Genomic DNA, 17,977 nt, shown 5'->3' on the forward strand with positions numbered 1-17,977 from the left:
GGGAATCAACTAAACATATGTTTGACCACCACAACAAAACTCCACTTTCCATCACGAAATGCCGCTCAGATCAAACTACAATTTTTCTTTTTTCTATTTTAGTTTTCTATTACCAGGTTTTGATGCAGTCATTCTACTTTGAACGGCTTGTACAGTTGGGCTGTTTGCAGTGTCACATTCCTTCAACACTGGAGCTCCGCGGGCGGCAGATCCATCCAAAGACGCTTGTTCGGGTGTCTTCCACAGTGCCTTGTTGTATATCGTGTACACTTGTTGTTTTCCTGGTGGTTTAATGTGCAATGTTATGTATATTCTATAATCGTGGCTGTACATTTTTTAGTCTTCGCCTTCTATTTTTTCCCTAAACGAGGACCAGATGGTGACTAAGAATCTTGTATTTTTCTTTACACAACCATCCATCTGACAGTGGATTTTTGACACAGGTATCTTGTTTTTATTTGTATTAGCTGTGTACTGAAAGGATTATTCTAACAATAAATTACATATTTGGTCTGTAGGTGTATTTGCTCCTATGTTGTTTTTAGTCTAGTTTAAAAAAAAAAAAACTGGTTTGTTTAAAATCAGTTTGACATTTGCACTGTACTTTGTCAAATCCAGTCTTGACAAGTACAAAAAAAAAAAAACACTTCTCTTTAGTAACAATTTGATAATTGCACTCATTTTCTAACGTCACCTGTTTATCATTCCAGCCATTCAGCCGTTCCGCTCACTTCCCCAAGTCCTGTGACGGCAAATCCAATCTGTGAAAATAATGATCAATCTCAATTAACATCACTCATAATTATACTTGTTACTGTGTCCTGTGTGTCTGACAACCAACTCTGTAAAGAGAAAGTAGTATGTCACTAACATTTAATCACAAATTCAACTAGCCGATATCGTATGATGCAATACCAGCGTGACTGTCATTACATCACTGCATTGATGAGACGGGGACATCAGAGAATGACTTGCAACGTTAAATGCACTGTAGCCATTAGGAAACTACTTGTGGTGCCATGCAGATAGAGTTGCAGGCCTGCTCCATCCTTCCTGCGTCAGCATTGATTGCCACATGCCACTGCTGGCTGTGCATGGATGCTCGTCCTCAGTGGACAGGCCAGTTAACTAAAAACACTGCACATCTAAATGCAGTAGATCAGAGCCGTAACAGAAATTTATCATGTTAAGCTGAAAGTGACAATTTCACTGGTAAATTATGTTCTGCAGTAGATTAGATATGCAAGACGTGTCGGCGTGACACCATGAAGAGGTTTCTGATACCACCGATGCAAAATCTCTGAGAATCAAAAAGCGCACAAAGAGGGTTTGATGCCAAAATAATGGTACAGTCCTTCGTAAGATTATTTGCTCAGAATAATTGTCTTAATATATCTGATCACAACAAGGTTCCTCGACAGGAAAAGTCCAGGGATGAGGACCATAAGTCATTTTATTGTAGACAAGCCACTGAAATTAAACCCTGGTGTTATTTCTGTGTAAATCTAACAATAGTGAAAATGGTCATACTGTAAGAGACTTGTAGCATCAATTAAACACAGATGTTGATCATGTATCACTACAAAACTGTGTGTGCAAACACAGCAAAACTTAGATTTAAATTTGGCAACATTTAACTAACTGTAGAATTTGAAAATATCAAACTTGTCCATACACATGTCCATAATTTCAAACACTGCGTTAGGTAACTTTAGACTAATCTCCCTTTTTCTAGAAGGTCCTTTGCAATAATCCTTGAACATCGATGACCTTAGTTGGCAACAGTAGAAGGGACTGCAACAACAAAATATTCCTCTTCAAACTATGTTCACCTAAAACTGATGTGAAGGTCTAATGTTGACGTACAGCAGGGGCCAAATTCACGCAATTTAAGTGGAGATTTAATTTAGACTTTAGTTAATTGTTATATTCTGGCTGATAAACATAATACAGAAGTTGTATACAGAAGTCTTTTACGATGTCCGATGTTGAAATCCTAAATCTTACAGGTAACAGTTCTTCATTTAGCTTAATAACATCACCACTTACTTTTGGGAGGAAATTTCATCCAGTCGCTCTTCATGTGTTCACAGGAGCTCAAGGTCAGCAAACTCACCCTGTGAGAACAATACGAGCATCTAAAGTTCCATGTACAGTGTGAGGCGTGTGAAATGACGTGAGCACAAAAGTAACTTCAAAATGAGGTCACACGGGCTGTGATGTCATCATAGATTGTTCCCTTAGAAGAAAGAGAACTTGTTGCCCTGGCAACTACTATTTAAGGATTCTACCTGACAATGGCCCTCAGATACAGATGCAGGGTCCACAGATACAGGAGTCCAAGCATCAGTTGCCTCTTGTACTTATTTTAAGTATTAGAAGCTTTAGACATAACATACTAATAGTGATCTTCAGTCTCCTGAATAAACAACTGTAGTTTGTGTCATGCAGCATTCAAGTTTACGCATTTGTATCCTGTATGTTCTCACTGTGCGAATCCTCAAGTTTGTATGTCGAAGGCCTCTCATCTAAACTCACTGATAGTTTAACTTGGCGTGTGATGTCACCTGTTAGTCATTGGATCCATCCAGCTGTTCTTCATGCTTTCCTGGGTCCTTGATATCAGTAAATACAATCTGGGAAAAGAACAAGAGAATATTAATATCAGGACTATTTAAAAACTAGTTCAATCTTTTTAACACAGTGAACCATCTACGTTGCCAGGGTCTTATGAACCACTGTCAGCTTAATTTGGAGCTTAATTTGGTTACCAGGCTTTTCAGCTTTGGGAAAAATGATTTGAGAAGCAATGAGAAGAGCTAAGAAACTTCCCGTTTCCATCCTTTGGTCTCGACATGAGGACGTTACCGCCGCCACTGCAGAGTTCAGTTCAGCTCTCAGATTGCTCCTTTAAAGCTCCGGACAGTGCAGCTTTAAAGCCAGATGCACCTAAAGACAATTTGTCACGAGGCAAATAAGTGAGTCTTCTCTTTGTGTATATAAATATTATTTATATTTATACATTACATCCATATTACATTCAAAAGAAATAGAAATACAGCCAACAGCAAAAGTCACATGTCGTTTGTGTACTGAAAATTGCAACGTTGTCACCCAGCCTCCTAAGGCACCAAAAAAACAGAACGACCCAAATGACCTAGGTCAGAGAACAGAGCCCCAAACCCACCCCCCACCCCAAAACCCTGTCCCCAAACCAAACACCACAGGGCTCCTGGAAGCTCCACAGAATGGCATACACACAGATCAAAACTACAAACTCAACAGCTGCATTTATACTGGCACAGATGACCTATAGCTCCATCCTTCATGGCGGCCCAGCGGACACTGATGCCAGCACGTACAGACAATGAGAACGAGAAGAAGTGACATTCAAAAATTCCCATATTTGCATCAATGTGTGTAAAATTTCTATACATTTTGAATCAGTTTTTTTTCTTGTGCTCATTTGCAATTTGTCTAAATTGCTGACCCCTGCATCCTCATCCATCAGCTTGCTTGCTGGGCAAAGTCTGTTCTTTGTACTTTTTTTTTTTTTTTCCTAAAGAAACACAGTGATACAGAGACAAAGCTCTGAATAGTTCTGCAGTTTTGAAAAAGATCCTGTTTTAAACGCAAAGCTATAAAGAGCTAAAGTGAAACAAGAATTCCCAGGTTCTTCGGCGAGTAAACCCAAGTCAAAAAAACACTGACACTGGTAGGTGACTGAAATTCACGTCTCTCTCAACAGTGGGCTGCAGTTTCCTGCAAACCCTGGATGTTCGACGACTCAACGTCACGGTTTCAAATTCTTTAAGCCACTGTAGTGGATGCTGATTTTTCCTGGAAGAAGAATATAAAACTCCAATAGCACGCTTGACTTTTTCAGAAAGACCAATGACATAAATGAAACGGGGGCACAACTTCAAAATAATGACCTGGACTTTCGGAGCAAACCGCTCTAAACCCAGAATCACTCATTCTATCATGTTCCTGATCCGAGTGAAAATCTGCGTTTTAACTTTCTCAACAGGACACTGGACTGGAGTCATGTTCATGGGGCCAATTGTAGCATGTTAACATGTCTAGTTGTTACGTCATGGTCGGGGACACACCGAGCCGACCGTCGGCCGTGTGTCGGCAGTGTGTCCCACTGGACCCCCGCCAGAGGCTTTTCAGCTGATTTGACGTCTCTTGACGAGACCAATCTGATTAAAGAATCAGTGCCCACAGAAGAGACCAGTACAATTTATTCCATTAGGAGTAGTTCTAAATCATCTATGTTGGATGAAAGGGTTGGGAGAGACGAAGCCAAACGTGAGTCGACACGGCAGTCGGTTTTCATCTGCGCCATTTCTTTGACGTGGGCTTGGGGCTTCGCGCTCATAAACATGGCAGAAACTTTAGCAAAGAGGAAAGGTTGCCATAAATATTTGAGTCAGCAAACGTCAGCCCTGATGCCCTCATGTAAAAATACATCAGTAAATAAAACGCATGGGTGAAATACATTAGCTCGCACACAGTCAACTCACGAAGCATCATGATCTAGGGTTTAATGGATGGTCCCGAGTTGTATTAGTTTGTCTTACCGTCACTACCTTCTGTGGCTCAGGTCTGTGTATGCAGTAAAAATAGGGTCATTTCTGACGTAAAGACACTGTGAGAGGTTTTAAAGATTGAGACTGTTGAGGACCAGCCCCGGAGCACATTCACTGCTCTTAGGAGAGAAACCTTTAAGCCAAAGGAAAAGTCGCAAAGGAAATTAAACGGCAGCAAATTGTACAAATTTCCCAGCAAAGCTCTGATTGTTTCGTGTAAACCATCAGACGCTTCGTCCCTGCATGAGAAGTATCTGGTGTTACACTGATGTTACACGAATGACAACCTCTCCGGAGTCACTGTCCTGGCCGAGGTCGTTTTGGGTCACCAGGCCCGGGCAGAAGTGGGAAAAACAGAGGCAGGTCCACGGATGCTGCCCCAGCTGCGTGGGGTGCAAAGGGCCATTGGGCCCGAAGGTGGCCAGAGGCAACCAAAGTGTCCTGGGAGCCAGTGAAGAATGGCCTGTGCTCGTCTCCTCCATGTCCTTTGCCTTGTCATAGCTCTGAACGTCCCAGTGAAGGTTAACGGCCCGCCACCGCATGAAGACGTTGTACACCGCTGCCCCCTCATGGACAATCAAACCTGTTACAAGGATGACAAAAGGACACAAAGGGAAACTGGTGATTCCTTTGGATTTGCGAGTGAAGCTGAAATGAACGTCAAACTCCAGTAACATTTGTGTTAACAGAGCAGCTGGATGGTTTTCGTGGAGTAAAATGTGTGAGAAACAACAACATTTAGAATGTGTTCATTTCATTCATTTATCAAGAGCTGAATGCAAGAAGTACTGCAGAGCATTTTCTCAGCTTAGGTTGAAAGCAGAGAACTACAGTTTGTCTTTGCCATAGCAAACAAGGGGGGGGGGGGGGACTAAACTGCCATCTTACCTAAACATTCATCAAAGCAATTAAAAAAAATAAAATTTTCATTCGCACCTCATTTCCTTGCATGTGTTTCTCGTCTCTTTGTTTTTCTTTACTTCCTCATTCCACCATCGTTTCGTCTCGTCATCCATGACGTCATACTAAACGCCCTCTTAGCCTTCTTCCTCTCCATTTCTACACTAGTTGCCCCACCAATGTCCTCTGTGAGTTGCACAGAAAAACCTTCCCCCTCCAGCTTCCATCCACAGATGCAACAATCAATGGGGTTTACTGCAGCGCTATGACTGGACACTCGCTGTCTGACATATCTGACCTTTGTCCAAACTATATCAGTTCTCTGTTTATCAAGGTGCAACCTTACTTCCTGATATTTCTGAGACACATTGATCCTAGCACAGAGACAAAAGGCAAAAGCGCAGATATACACCGGCGTTGGGAAACTTGAAGTCCGGCCCCATCATCACCAGTCAGCAGAGGCAGCAGCATTAAGGAAGCAGCTAATGGAGGCTGTGACCTCAGTGCTCTGCCTGAGATAATGCTGTGGTTTTGTGTTACACACAGTGTCAATGTGAAGTCAACTTTTTTTTTGTTCCTGTTTCATAAAATAAAATCAAGGTTTCACAAAGACTGGTTTTATTTTGTTAAACCAAAAATTCACAAACTATTTAAGATGGTCACATTTTTTCCCCTGAATTTATTAACATTCCTGACGTTTTCTGCTATCGCACACACACACACACACACACACTTCTGGAAGCATAGTGTGTAACGCTTTGGGGGGGGGGGGCACTGGCCTCGCTCTGGTTGACCGGCTCAGAAAGATGCTACAGTAGGCACCTGTTTCAGCACAAGGAGAACCAACCAAATCTGACGCCTAAACTAATTATTAGCAACAGAAATAAACACATTGAAATGATATTTATTATGTCAATTTAAAAGTGTTTTCATATTCGTGTTGGTCACATCTGAATTTTGCAGCAGTTGCGACCAGGAACATTATCGCTGGCTTCCCCAGTAAGACATTTCCAGATCTGACTTTTAAATACTAAATATTTCACGTGCTACATGAACAGAGAACAGCTGTTTGGCTTGTTTCACAGTACTCTGGCAGCTGCAGTAATTATTCCCAAGCTCACCTACACAGACCAGGTCCATGAAACCATACATGCCGTAGCAGATCTGGAAGAGGACGTCACGGCGCTGCCAGACGGCCTGCGGGCTGATTGCTGACCACAGCAGCCAGGAGATGCTGGCCACCAGAAAGAGGGAGCCCAGGAACACAGCGATAATCTGCACCTTCTCCACCAGGGTGATGGTGATGGACTGCCACTGCAGACACAGAAGAGAAATGCCCTGAAGACAAAACATAAATTGGCAGTGTCTCTCATTATAGAAAGGACTTGGTTCCGCATTGTCGTCCATTATTTTTTTAGGTTCGGTTTAAGCTAATAAAACTACTCTGTTGAGTTTAGAGCAAAGTTGACGTTTGAAATAAACTACTACTCTCCTTTCGGCTTATCCCGTGAGTTCAGGGTCGCCACAGCGGATCATTGTCCGCATGTTGATTTGGCATAGTTTTTACGCCGGATGCCCTTCCTGACGCAACCCTCCCCAATTTCTACCGGGCTTGGACTGGCACTGCATCGCTGGGGAGGGGGGATGGGCTGTTAGGGGTTCAGTGTCTTGCCCACGGACACTTCGACATATAGCCAGGGATCGAACCACTCACCCTGTGGTCCGTAAGCAACTGCTTTTACCAACTGAGCTATAGCCGCCCCTTGACGTTTGAAATAAACTCATCCTGGCTATTGATGGGTCTTCAGAGTCCAGTACGTATCACATTATAGAATGACAATGTTTTGGAAGCTCACACCAGCGGTGTGTCCTACCAGTGTCCTATTTGGACACTAGACACATTTCAGAAACCCAACTACATCAGTGTGCAAGCATTAACATAATGCAGCATTTATTATTTTTAACCTGCTGATACACATTTGCATGCAGGAAGGCTGAAGGCAGCACATACGCCCGCTGTTAAGGAAGAACTCGAGGAGCTGAACCCACTGCTGACTCCGCAACTGAAGTGGTACAAACACACTTAAACCTAAAAAAAAACAACCTTGTTTTAGATTCAAGGTGCGGATCCAAAAGTTACAGATGATTTCTAATTATATCAGCCCAGCTAGTTGCAAATATGAATAAAATGATGGATTGGAGCTCCACAATAATTTCCACTGAGAATAAAACATCATGGGTTTGAATATGGAAACCAAGAGGTGAAGAGGTAAATCTCTAATTGGCTCAAAAACCTTTTAGATGTGAATATTTCTGCACTGCAAGTTCTGCTCGGTGACTCACATTAAGTTTTCAAACATATCTACCAGGTTTTCCGAGTTAAATACTAGAGTTTAAAAAGGTGCAGTGTGCAACTTTGAATCCGTCGTTTCTGCTAAATGGACAATTGGCCACTTGTATAGTCCTTCTGTCCAAAGCATGATTCACCCATTCACACACCGATGGTGGTGGCTGCCATGCAGGATGCTCACCCACTGGGAGCAGCTTGGGGTTTCGTGTCTTGCCCAAGGACACTTCAACACATAGCCACAAAGGAGTGGGGATCGAACCACTGACCCTGTTTTCCATGGACGACTGCCTTTTTTCCATCAACATAAAAGAACATCAATTTTAATGCACAGCAACTATTATGTAAAATCAGGTGTCGGAGCTCTTGAAGAATAAAATTCAATAACGGGTGTGTTAAACTGGGCTTTAGTTTGTAGATCTCCGGGGGCATTTTGGAGCAACAAAAACTTTGGGTTTAGAAGACCTCAAAACGAAACTGGTAAACCTTCAGAAAGCTGGAGAAGGACATAAAAAAGAAGTTAGGGATAAGACCATAATTCAGAACAAATTAAATAAAATAGAACAGGAAAAATAACCCGGTAAAACTTGCTCATGAGCGATGTAAGATAGCAAAACAAACAGCAGAGGATCTGACAAAAATCACTGGAGGCAACTGGAATAAAAGCCCACATCTCCTCACTCAAGTGTAGTCCGAAGAATTCTGGAGTGTTTGGAGGAAAAGCACAGAGGAAGCCACTGCTTCTTTCTAGACATAAGGCAGCACTCTTCAATGCTAAGGAGCATGTGAACCAAATAAATTGTGTGGTCATCATCTGGCAGCCTGGTGGCTCAATGGACACTACATCAGGCTGCCATACAGAGGTCTTCAGGGTCCTTTAATGACACTCAGCGTCATGTCCCCCAGGACAAATGCAGAGCACAAACGTCATTGTAAAGTGCATGTGTATACCGTGTATATGTACTCAATGAGGACAATTAAGCTTTATTCGCACAGGTTTGTGTGGCGAGAATAAAACCTGCCTATGAGGAGAGGAACAGCATTCCCACAGTCAAACGTGGAGGAGGAGGCTCACTGGTGTTAAGGGGGAGTTTGTCTGCATCAGGCCCTGGAGCTCTACATAAAGTGGAAGGAATCATGAACTCAGCCAAAAATGAGAAGATTTTAAAGCGAAGCCTCCTACCATCAGTAGTAGAGCATCCTTCAACCAGACAATGATCCAAAGCAGAAAGTACATTTAACTCTGCAATGGTTCAAAAATGTAAATGTGTCCAGACTTAAATACCACGGAAACCCTGTGGATAGATTAGAAGAAGCCTGTACATGGCAAACAACCAAGCAATCTGCTAGACTTGGACCAATGACGCCATGAAGAACGGGCGAAAATGACACCTGAAAGGACACAAACACTGTTCAGAGGGAACCCAGAGGTTGGATTAGTGTATCTAGGCAAATTGGGGAGCATTTGATAAATGGGGATACAAACATTTGCACCAATATCATTTTTTTACACAGTCCTTGATCATTTTAGGACCATGTGTTTGAATATGCATTAAACATTATGTTGAAGACAAATTAAAAAAATAAAAACCTACTAAGAAGAGAAACTAGAAAACTGAGTGAGGAGAAAGAATAAAACGGAAATTACAGAATAAACTTGGACACAAACTAAACAACTTGGAAGCAGAAAACCATTGATGCAGAGCGGATGATGGTGAATGTGCGGGACCCTTTTTTCAGAAAGAGACACTTTGGGCAGACTGTGTGGACAGAAAGTAGAGCTCTGCTGAGACTCGGCGGCGTGTTTGTTCAAGCTGCCAGCGACTCAAGTCCCATCTGGAGCAAACAGATCTGAAAAGGGCCTGAATGTTCTTCGGTGAAGGGAACGATCCAGAGTGCAGACATTTCAGGCCTCAGGGGTCCCTGTCTGTCCCAGCTTTGGAGGATCGACAGAGGACGCGAGCTTCAAACTGACAGCAGAGACCTGAAGAGGAACATCATCCGGTTCAATCTCGGCTACATTTGCCTCGAGCTGACAAACTCATTATTATTTCTTGAAAAGAAACACAACAACTGTTACATTTTGAATGAACACAGTTGACAGCAACTGCGTTTTTTGCTGCACTTCCACAAAAATTGGTCAAAACTCTTCATCTACAATGTGGCTGCTCATATGCCGGTGTTTAGCAGGTACGGTGTGGCCGGAGAGGGATTTTGAAGCATGGCGACCAACAACCTTTTGCTATTGATGATATTACTGACATACACAGATCAGGCATAACATTATAACCAGCTGTGAAATTTACTGCATCCAATACAGCAGCTCTGCCGCGAATTCTACCTTTACAAGGTTATACTTTCCTAGTTTTAAGGTGGAAACTGAGCACATTATAAGAAGAGGTGGTTCTTATGTATATACACTGACCTACATGGGGCGGCTGTATTAAAATCTGAATCCTCCTGTGGATTTTGTTTTGTCCTCATGGGGGAAGCAGGGACAAGTCAACACGTTACATTATTAATATGGCTTCCCATTAGTGCATAGTTGCTTTTTTGCAGTTATGGAACAATACTATGATTTAGACTTATACTTACGTCTACATGATAAACATACCCCCAGTATTCACCCTGTTTTAGCTCCATTTTTGGTCTCAACCTTCTCCCGAGAACACACATCTGGTTCTTTTGTTGCTTGGTGCTCAGCCATGTTCAGGGCTGAGCAAATAGTGTTGCAGTGGGTTTTCCCTCAGAAGAACACTTCCCTGCTGAGGCTGACAAAAAAAAACACTGAAAGCAGCAAACCACAACAGTAAAGTTGTGGTCTTAACACTAAATATTAGGCTCTGTAAAACTGAGGGGAGCAGCTGACACCACTGATAATCCTCTGACATGGCCACATGGTTTTTACTCTGAACTTCTGTTTCAATTAATTTATCCATTGAGATTCAAACTGAACTTTAATCAGTTTCTGATAAAAGGCTGAATTTGCATTACGCAGATTGTTTTTTCTTTTTTTTTTTTGACATCTCTTAATAAGCAGATGCAAACTTTTGCACCAAAAGCAAAAAGTACTGGACAGCGTAAAGCTACAAAGTTAAGAGATCACCGAGAGGTGTCACGGCTTAAGGTGGTGGAGTGAGTTTAGTGGTGTTGTCTCAAAAGCTGCATAAAAAAAAATAAAAATATAAAAAAAAATTAAATAAAAGATGTGGATTAAACCATTTTAAAGAGCAATAGTTTAATGTGACCTCATTTTCAAATCAAGTTTTTGTAAGTCTGAATCAATGTCAAACTTTAAGCTTCTTGCTCCTTAATTTAGTACATTTTAATTTAGATGATTTATTTCATTAAAAAAAATATTACTAACGATCACGTCATCATTAGTAGACAACGTTATTTGATTTGTAAGCTGTGAAGCAGCGCTGCTAAACAAACTGTAAGTTTGGATCCTGAATTACCGACACAACAGTCTGTTTCTTCAATGCGGTCAGATTTCTCCCCTAATGTCCACAGTTTGAGTCCTAATTAAAAATCTAGCTGCAGAAACATAGAGCAGGTATTAAAAGTGAGAAGCGGGTGTGGACGTTTTTCCTCCACTGGCGCGACTGTGAATGTCACTGTTGGGTCTGACACGTCACAGATTGTCAAATTCATCTCTTGTTAATGCCTCTGTGATAATTCAGAAAATCACTCAGAGGAGGAGAAGTGTAACCTTAACAGGTTTTATGGCTCTAAAAAGCAATAAATAGCAGTAATATGTATGGCTATAATCTGATATCGGGGTCTTTTTGTCCAATAAGCGCACACACGTTTTCAATAACATCCAAGTCATCAGCTTAATATCTAGTAAACTCTCCCCTGTATAAACTATATATTGGATGTATTTCCAGCACGACAGCTGCCTTGTTTAGCCAACAGCCGCCTTTTCACTGCAGTTTCAAGGGTTTCTGGTGTAAAGAGAATGTAGCTAGAAGATAACATCTTTAAATCTGATCTTAAATCATCAACTGCTCCGGTGCTTTTTGTCATGGGGAATCTGATGACCACAAAACATCCTCTTTCAAGTTTCTGACACATCTTTTTGAGCTTAAAGACCGATTTCCTTACAGTCGATGACACTGCCAGGTAACAGTGTCCAAGACAAATGTCGCTGGTTGCCGATTCGAAATGTTTGCATCCTGTTGCCGATAAAAAGGCATTGATTCAAAAATGACCACCATCCCTCCCCAACCTAATCATCTGTCAGGTTGAAGGTTGCATTTTAGAAGCGTAAGGGTGGCAGATTTGAAGAAAACCTGGGCTCATTCAGGAGGGCAGTGACGTCACGTTGCTAATATAACTTTGTCAAGTGACGTAATCCACTTGCACAAAATACAGTCAATTTAGAATTTAATGAATAAATATTAAAACAACGCAAACACCTAAAAAAAAAAAAAAAACCCAGTTTAACTTTACCTGCCACGGCCTCTTCATGTTGATGGCAATGACGTGGAAGCGATAGCAGCAGAGCTCACAGGTCCAGCAGCCTCGCTCGCTGATCCACTTCAGCAGACAGTGCTGGTGGGTGTAGCGCACCGAGCCGTCACAGCGACACGGGTTCAGCAAGTCGCCCTGAAGACCAGACACGGGGCAAAGGTCGAGCACAGACAGCGCATAAATGGCTGAGTACACACTGGAGAGGACAAGTAAGATAAATGGAGTGCACGATATTAAGAGGCCACTCTATTTAAAATCAATGAGTGGGCCCAAAACATTAGAACCACCGCTTCCTATAATGACTCCAGTACGACCCCCACCACCCACTAATGGCCTCAACGCATAGAATTATCACCTGACACTTTCAACCTAAAAACTGAGAAATTCTAACAACTTAAAGATAGAATTCCTGGCAGAGCTGCTGTCTTGGATTGTTGAACCTTTTCAGAAACTATCTGCCTTTCGATCAATATTAAAACTGTCTCCCCAATATTAATCTCATATCCATTTTCAAGGTCTACGTTTTGACTAAGCCCCATCACGCATCCGATCCGTCCGTGTTTTCAGGCCTCACGTTCAGTCTTTTCTCCCCAACAGGTCATACGTCACACAAATTCAATAAAAATAAAAACCCCATGACACAGGCCTTTAACGGCATCGCTCAGCCCGCTGATGATTCCTCAACACTTACAGCACGCGCAGATATCCACAGCAGGATGCAGCCTGACATCAATCATCACTGGCGTATCTATTTGTTCTTTCCCCTTCTTCCTCAAGCTGCCATTACTGTAGCTTTGACCTACCAGCTGAGCTGCGCGTGGCATATTAATAGTATATTAAGGTCAGTGGTCAGGGAGCTCATTTTTCATCATGTCATATTAACCTTGTTGGTTTAAAAGCACCTCACGTTGGAGTGAACGGAACTAGTGATTGATCGAGAGCTTTTTCAAATGTATTCTGACGTCTCCTGATGAGATTTCACCGATTTCAGAAAGACGTATATAGAGTCTTCAATGAAGTCAACGAGGCTTCAGCTAAACTGGGAAAAGACTGAGGCAATTTACAGAACAATGGCAACTTAGGGTCCATCTGCTTTTTTGTTGTCTTGTTCAGGAGATGGATGCTAAATAGGAAAAGGCCCCTGGAAGAGCTCGTACGTAGCCCTTACAGTCAACATTATAGATGGAGCACTGTGGTAATTGACATGCTAATGTCACCTCAAAGGGCAACTTAGAGCAATTTTAGATTTTATTTCAAGCAAATTCAACCAAATGTCATTGAGCTTGCAATGCAGTTAAAGGCGACACAACTTGAGTCCAGGTTGTTTTAAAAAAATGAATAAATCCCGAGTAACTGACAAAGCAAATCAAATTTTGAGAGTTTTGTAAATGACACTGGAGCTTGTTTCTCATCCATGTTGGCAGCGGTTGTTAGCTGCTGGGTGAATGAACGAAACGAGCACAAACATGAAGCAAACAGACAGAAGAGCAGGTTTGTACCGTTTGATCCCAACTGAGCAAACTCCGCCTGCTACAGGACTTTTACTTAAGGCTGCAGTGAAGTGTGTAAACACACCGGGATTGTTACATAAAACGCTGCTTTTGAAGCCAAGAATGAACCTTTGATTCCCTCAATGTTTTTTTTTTCTTCCCCTTTCTTAAGAATCAAGCATTGATGGTTTTACCAAACTGATGTTGATTCCTTTTTGTGTGTTGTGAACACATCTTAATCTCACTCCATCTGCATTGAATATCTAAAGTCTCACATTTCTGTTTTGTAATCTTCCTTCCAGCCTGTGGCCGTGTATTAAAATCAAACATCAGTCTGGACCCAGAGGCTGATCTATTAGATTAGCTCTGCTAATAGTCTATAGCCCACGTTCGGAAGACAGGATATTCACTTAGGCATTTACTGCCCTGACTCCTCTCTTTCCCTTAAGCTCCGGTGGGGATGACTCGTCCCTGTCACGAGCCAAACAGCCCAACAGTGTGTCAAATTTCAGAGATGCGTTTGTCTCTGCTGGTCCACATCTGTCCATCCACCTCCAGGAAGACGTGCAGACGGACTGATGCACTTAGGGATGATGCCTGTTATAAATACATTAGGATTGAGTCATTGTCACCCACCTCTGATGTGATGGATGTGATCCAGTTTGTTCACTGATCAATATCATTTCCGACGTGTATAAGTGGATTTTAACTTGGATCTGTGCATGAATTTAAACCACACACTCCAAATCATGACAATACAACATGTTTCGTCATCATTCTGATTTTAAGGGGAAGTTTCCACTTATTTCCTGATGGTCTAACCCCTGTTTCCAGCTTAATAAGAATACAACTAACACTACATAAAAACTTTAAGATTATTTCTATCTTATTCTCCTTAGAATTAAACATATCAGGCTTCGGCTAATCGGGATTTGGATTTCTTTTAATTTTTTCAAGGCCTGGATTAAGATTATTCACAATGACTAAATGTTTTTCTCGGCATGAAACATCTTAAGAGAAATCAAAATTTAATCAAAACCAGCTCACAGTGTGGCCTTTACTAGTAGTTTAAAAAACATTTGGACCTTTATTAACCTATTTGCCATCATTACTGAACATCACAGAGCACCCAGATCTCTAAACCTGGGCCTTCCTGTCATTTGTGCAACTTAAAAAGTGCTGCTCAGGATATTGTTGTAAAAAGATTCGTTTCACAGGCACGTGAAGTTCTTCTTAATCTTCCTTTTCCCGTTAGCGTAAGATATAGTGATTCATTCATCATAGCCAATAAATAACCACTAAAGCTAAAAGCTGTTTTCATGAATAATGCACACAGAGATTTTAAAATGTAAATCTAGTTAATGGAAGTGTTGGGAAAAAGACATTGCTGGGGTTGATGGTTAACGCCTGTGTTGTGAATTGACTCTAAAGTGTGGATTCATGCAGAAAGTAATGCACGTAATCAATAATCTATTTCCTAAAGCAAAACAAGATGTTACCAACTGGCAAATTCTAACGATTTTCTGTTCGAAGGGCTGGAATCAGACAGTGACCCAAAAATGTTTTAAAGTGAAGTGATTGTGCAAACTAAGCATATTTTTAGCCTGATGTAGCTCAGCTGGGAAACCTGATTGAAACACGTTTATATCATTTTTCTGCGGGTCTTCTGGAGACCCCGGGGCCCTTGTGGGAAAACTGCTGTGTGCGCTGTCCATGGTGCCGAAGTTACCGACCCAGTCAAAAGGTCACGTGCGAGGGCTTTTACACTGGTGTTTAAATCTATGTTGCAATAATTGCATGTAAAGTCTTCACGTCTCTTTTGGTTTTTGGCTGCCTCTCTACACACAAAAAAAGCTACTGAGATGTGTCCAATCAGACCAGTTTCTGGCACATGAACTGCTGTGAAAGCCTCCACTCAGCAGGTTCGCTTCGTTTTAATTAGATGAGTTGCCGCTGGCAGCCAATCAGATTGCAGTATTCTCGGGACTGGAACCTCACCTCCAGTTCGATCGAATTCAAATTTCACCACTCACAAAAAAACTGGACTTTTCATGTGACAGCGCGCTACACAGGAAACCTTCGATAACACACGTGTCAGAGCCGTTAGTGGTTTCAGTTCCACAGCACTTACCTGCTCTGCGCCTTGGAAGCAGATCCGGCAGCTGGGAGTGGGGATGCAGGTCTCGCTGCTGCAGCTTGAATGCATCGGCTGAGTCTTGCACGACGTACCTCCGACCGCCCCATCCTCGCTGGAGAAATTCCCCCCGTTGTTCTCCACGTCCCCCCCGCATGCATCCCCGCAGCTCCGGGCCTCGCGGCAGTTCTCCCCTTCCGCTTCCTCCTCTCCCTCCTCTGCCTCATCCTCATCGTCGGGGTGCGGACGTCCTTGGGAACCGTGCGGTTCGCCTTCCTCCTCCCAGGTGTGGCGGTGGGGGACGACAGTGCCTCCACTCGCCTCTACACAACCTGGACCCGCCTCTCCCTCCTCTGTGCTCATAATAAAAAGAAAATCCGAAATAAAATTGCATAGATGCCACTAGTCGCACTTACACAGTATCCACCACCACTGGCACGCAGGAATGTGATGCAGCCTTTCGGCTCCCAGATCACGGCGCAGTCGGCGAACAAGCCTCCGCTCCGTGGCTACAGAACCAAGTGCGCTGCTGTGGTCCAACCTACGGCGTGGCCGCTTCGAAGAGCTGCGGCTCAGCGTCCGGATCCCCACAATGCTGCGGCCCTTCGTTCGGCTGGAACCGCCTCATGCGCTCCGGAGACCCGGGGAGCATTTCCAAGCAGCCTCCATGCATTGCAACGGGACTCAGCCGTCCTGAAGCGCCGGATTCCCTCGCTTCCTCTTCCCTTCCTCCCCCTCCTCCTCCCTCCGCCTGTTTCCCCGCCGAGGACAGCGACACGGCAGCGGAAGGGTGAGAATCTTGAGAACGGGAAAACCCGGTGAGAGCAGCTCCCTGACGTGGCCGAATATTCACCCTGCTGAAGGGCTGATGAGCAAGAATCGTTTGCAAGTCAGCTGCGAGTTCTGATGAGCCTTGCACTCTCAGGAAGCAGAAAAGACCATTTCCCCTGGAGGATGACCAATCAATCACATTATTATCCCATTAATATGATGGAGATAACTTTCCAGAGCCATGCACGCACTACTCCCGCCGGCTACAAGAACAGATGAGCTGCATCATTCTCTCAGCTGCAGCCCTGCTCGGTCCGCCTGCCTTCCACAGAGAATATTTAATGTGGTGCGATGTGGCGACCCGCAGCACCCTCCCTGTGTTAAAGGGGTCACCTGCTAGGTTACAAACATCAATGTCCTATTCCTCATCCTATAAAGGACCCTGTGGTTGTGGGAACAATTAGGAGTCCGCTAAGGACGTGTTCTGGTCAGTTTTTAACACAGCGTGATTATACAAATGCAAAGCTGACACTGGCTTTTATAGTTGGCTTCTTCCGTGAGTTTTTAAATGTGGCCTAAGCCACATGGTCTTGTAGAAAGGATCAACAGTGTTTCAGAAGGACGGCGTCCCTGATTTTTGGTTCTAGTTTGGCTACATGTCCATAAATGCCATTAAACCTACTGCTGACTTCACTACATCAAAAGCTCTACTTTTAGCTGAAAAATGCCTCCAGATGACATCACTTGGAGGCACCTTTGGTTCAGATTATGTGAAGTTTGTAATCATGGTCAACCTGGTATTCCAGAGCTCCCCCCAGATGACATCATCTGAACTCCTAATGATGAAATACTCCTCCAGGTGAGGTCATCTGGAGGAGTTTTTTTTTTTTTTTTTTTTTTTTTTTTCCTCTTAGCTCGAATTGGAGAAATACTTCTAGGGAAAGGAGGGAAGTTTAAAAACATTAATGCACATTTCCGCCCTAAACTAAAGCCATAGGGAGCACGTTGAAATTTGGTGAAGCCTTTAGAGGGTCTTGCTGAAAGGGCTCCTGATGATAGTTTCTGTAGCTGTACTCTGAGTCATGAAATGTGTTCCAGTGGGTCCCTGGTGTTAGAGTTTAAAAAGTTGATGGCTCTCTGAGGCAGCTTCTCAGTGGGACTCAGTGGAGTAAGAGGAGGAGTGAAACAGCAGCACTGCCACTGGTTAAATGACCACAGTAACACTACTCAGGAGCACAAAGCAAAAGCACTTCAGAAAGTCTTC

At 43.0% G+C, this 17,977-nt stretch overlaps 1 protein-coding gene across 4 annotated transcripts; it reads right to left on the reverse strand.

Moving 5' to 3' along the window:
• Positions 1-285: 285 nt before the first annotated feature.
• marchf11 (membrane-associated ring finger (C3HC4) 11) lies at positions 286-17,316 on the reverse strand. 4 transcript variants are annotated; one of them, XR_010910676.1, is made up of 8 exons: positions 15,940-17,302; positions 12,298-12,453; positions 6,617-6,809; positions 4,587-5,178; positions 2,772-2,949; positions 2,568-2,636; positions 2,050-2,117; positions 286-761 (listed from the first exon to the last, which is right to left on the reverse strand). XR_010910676.1 is itself a non-coding variant. In XM_067475693.1 (4 exons), exons 1-4 carry the CDS (start codon positions 16,303-16,305, stop codon positions 4,856-4,858), a joined length of 1,038 nt encoding a protein of 345 aa, XP_067331794.1. In that variant the 5' UTR covers positions 16,306-17,302; the 3' UTR covers positions 3,201-4,855. The 4 variants fall into 4 exon arrangements, 2 of the variants coding, with proteins under 2 accessions (XP_067331794.1, XP_067331796.1); XR_010910675.1 differs by having other exon boundaries at positions 2,568-2,949; XM_067475693.1 differs by lacking the exons at positions 286-761; positions 2,050-2,117; positions 2,568-2,636; positions 2,772-2,949 and having other exon boundaries at positions 3,201-5,178.
• Positions 17,317-17,977: the final 661 nt, after the last annotated feature.

The sequence above is a fragment of the Channa argus genome, chromosome 14 (assembly GCF_033026475.1).
Source record: "Channa argus isolate prfri chromosome 14, Channa argus male v1.0, whole genome shotgun sequence".
Lineage (NCBI taxonomy): Eukaryota > Metazoa > Chordata > Actinopteri > Anabantiformes > Channidae > Channa > Channa argus.